This window comes from Myotis brandtii, unplaced genomic scaffold (assembly GCF_000412655.1).
Source record: "Myotis brandtii unplaced genomic scaffold, ASM41265v1 scaffold357, whole genome shotgun sequence".
NCBI classification, from domain to species: Eukaryota; Metazoa; Chordata; class Mammalia; order Chiroptera; family Vespertilionidae; genus Myotis; species Myotis brandtii.
Window position 1 is genome coordinate 900,410 of NW_005363729.1, and position 2,110 is coordinate 902,519.

The window sequence follows — 2,110 nt, forward strand, 5'->3', positions numbered from 1 at the left end:
TCTGCCTGTGTGCCTGGTGCTTGGCTCCCCACTGGGACCACCTCAGGCCCCACCCCATCTGCCTCCTCCACCCAATGAAGTGTCTGCCCAGCGCTACCCACACCCACACCCCATGAGAACCCACAGCGTGGCCGGTGCGTTGGCCGCCATCTCTGGCACCTGGTCCCGTTTTCTGAGGACTGTGTCCTGAGCCCCTGGGCCAGCCCTTAGTCCCCATGGCCCTGGCCTGGCGCCTGCACCCCGGAGCTCAGGCCACCTGCTGGACACCGGGGCTGCTGACCTGGGCGGGCAGGGCTCCGGGCTGCAGGCCTCCTGCGGCTCTGGCTGCGGCAGCCCCTGGCACTGGGTATCTGGCAGGATCTCCTCGTCCTCGTCCTGCCCGTGGGCCCGGGCACAATACAGGGTCCTCCGCGCCACCCCACCCCCACAGCTCACGCTGCAGGCCGCCAGCTTGTACCGCCACCTGCGGCAAAGCGGAGTCAGGGGAGGACCCCGAGCAGCCAGGGGTCCCCTCCTTTCCCCACCAGGAAGGGCCCGCAGAGGCGCTCTCTCTGGGGGTCCATTGAGGGGCTGGCACAGTGGATGAGAACATCAGAAGAACCCATTTTACAGGTGTCCAAAGGCAGTGGGAGGGGGCAGGGCACCCCGGTCCTGCTAAGATGTCTGTGTCCAAAGGGATCCCAGCCTCTCCACCCCGGGGCCCGCCTCCCGCTGCCTTGGCCACGTGCAGGATCACACCGTCACTGGCCGTCTGTCTGTCCGACTTGCCGCCCGTTGCCCGTCCCCAGCATCTGCTTCGGGAGGGCAGAGGTGCTGTCGGTTCAGTGCTGTGACCCCTCGTGCCACAGCAGCGCCTGGCACAGTGGGTGCTCAGTAGGAGCAGGCGGTGACAGAACGAGCCATCCACCACGTGTGCCCACAGCACCCAGATCCGGGCCATGCGCTTTACCCATCGCCCCATGAAACCCCTCGGACCACCTGCCTCCTGGGGGAGGGGCCCACCTGGCGGGGCAGGGCGCCGGCCAGCACTTGGAGTGAGGCAGGGGGACGGAGCGTCCACGGTCCCGCCTCACACAGCGCACAGCCAGCGACAGCTGCCCACTGCCACAGGTCACCAGGCACGGCCCCAAGGCGCGGTTCTCCCACCTGCAGGAGGCCACAGCCCAGGGCAAGAGGGGGACCAGGCTGCTGCCCCGCGCAGTCTCCTTCCCCGCTCACCAAGCCGGGCACGGGGCAGCCTGGCAGACCTCGCGCCGGCTCCCCGGCTTGCTCGCCAGGTCACACAGCTCTTCCTGGACAGCTGTCCCCAGGGCGGAGTCCATGCACACGAAACGCAGCTCCGTCTGGCCTGCCGGGAGGAAGCAGGGACCCCGGGCCCAGGAGGAGGGCTCAGCCAGGACCACGGGTGCCGGCTCTCCGAAGAGCTCGAGCGAGGGCTGGCTCTGCCACTGACCAGCTGTGTGACCTTGGACAGTGACCTAAGCTCTCTGAGCCTCAGGGTGCTTCGTATGCTGATGGCTCACTCGAAGGGATGTGTTCAGAGACTTTCGAGGGGGAGTTACGAAGTGCCTGGCACATAGGTTTCCTGAGGGGCAGTATGAGAACTGCTCTAAACACCCCTTACTGTGTTTGCCATCAACACATCGGGAACTTCCTCAAAAGAAACCTCTGGCTCCGTTCTGAACGAGCCGAGGTTGCACTGAGCAGTGGGAGTTGGAGGCCACTGTGTATCTTTCATTTGTTTCTCTGGTTTGGCACCAGGAGCTCAGAGCTAAATGTGGGCCCGTCTCTCCCAGCTTCTCTGGACCTAAGGACATAGGCTCTTGGTGCCAATATGTTTTACGATCTTTTCTGTCTCTTGGATGATCACTGAACTAGTGCAGGGCTGTCTGCACTCTACCTCAATCTCCTCGTACACTGGCACTTCCTCGCACAGCTGGAATTTTCTAGAAGCCACCCAAATGCTTTTTAGAACTAAGCCAGACGCAGGCAGGCAAGAGCTAGCTAATGAGCTTGGGTGTTCAGGGGCCTCACCTCTGCCACAGGAGACGGAGCAGGGCCCCGCCAGGGGCGTCCACACGTGGGCAGTGCGAGCCCCCAGCCTGGGGCC

General features: G+C 64.3%; 1 protein-coding gene across 1 annotated transcript in view; it reads right to left on the reverse strand.

Annotated features, from left to right (window-relative positions):
• ADAMTS13 (ADAM metallopeptidase with thrombospondin type 1 motif, 13) overlaps positions 1–2,110 on the reverse strand; it is a 24,959-nt gene that overhangs the window by 7,448 nt on the left and 15,401 nt on the right. The window contains 3 exon segments of the mRNA XM_014544224.1: positions 281–463; positions 1,219–1,348; positions 2,035–2,110. Of these exon segments, the coding sequence (XP_014399710.1) occupies positions 281–463; positions 1,219–1,348; positions 2,035–2,110 (389 nt within the window).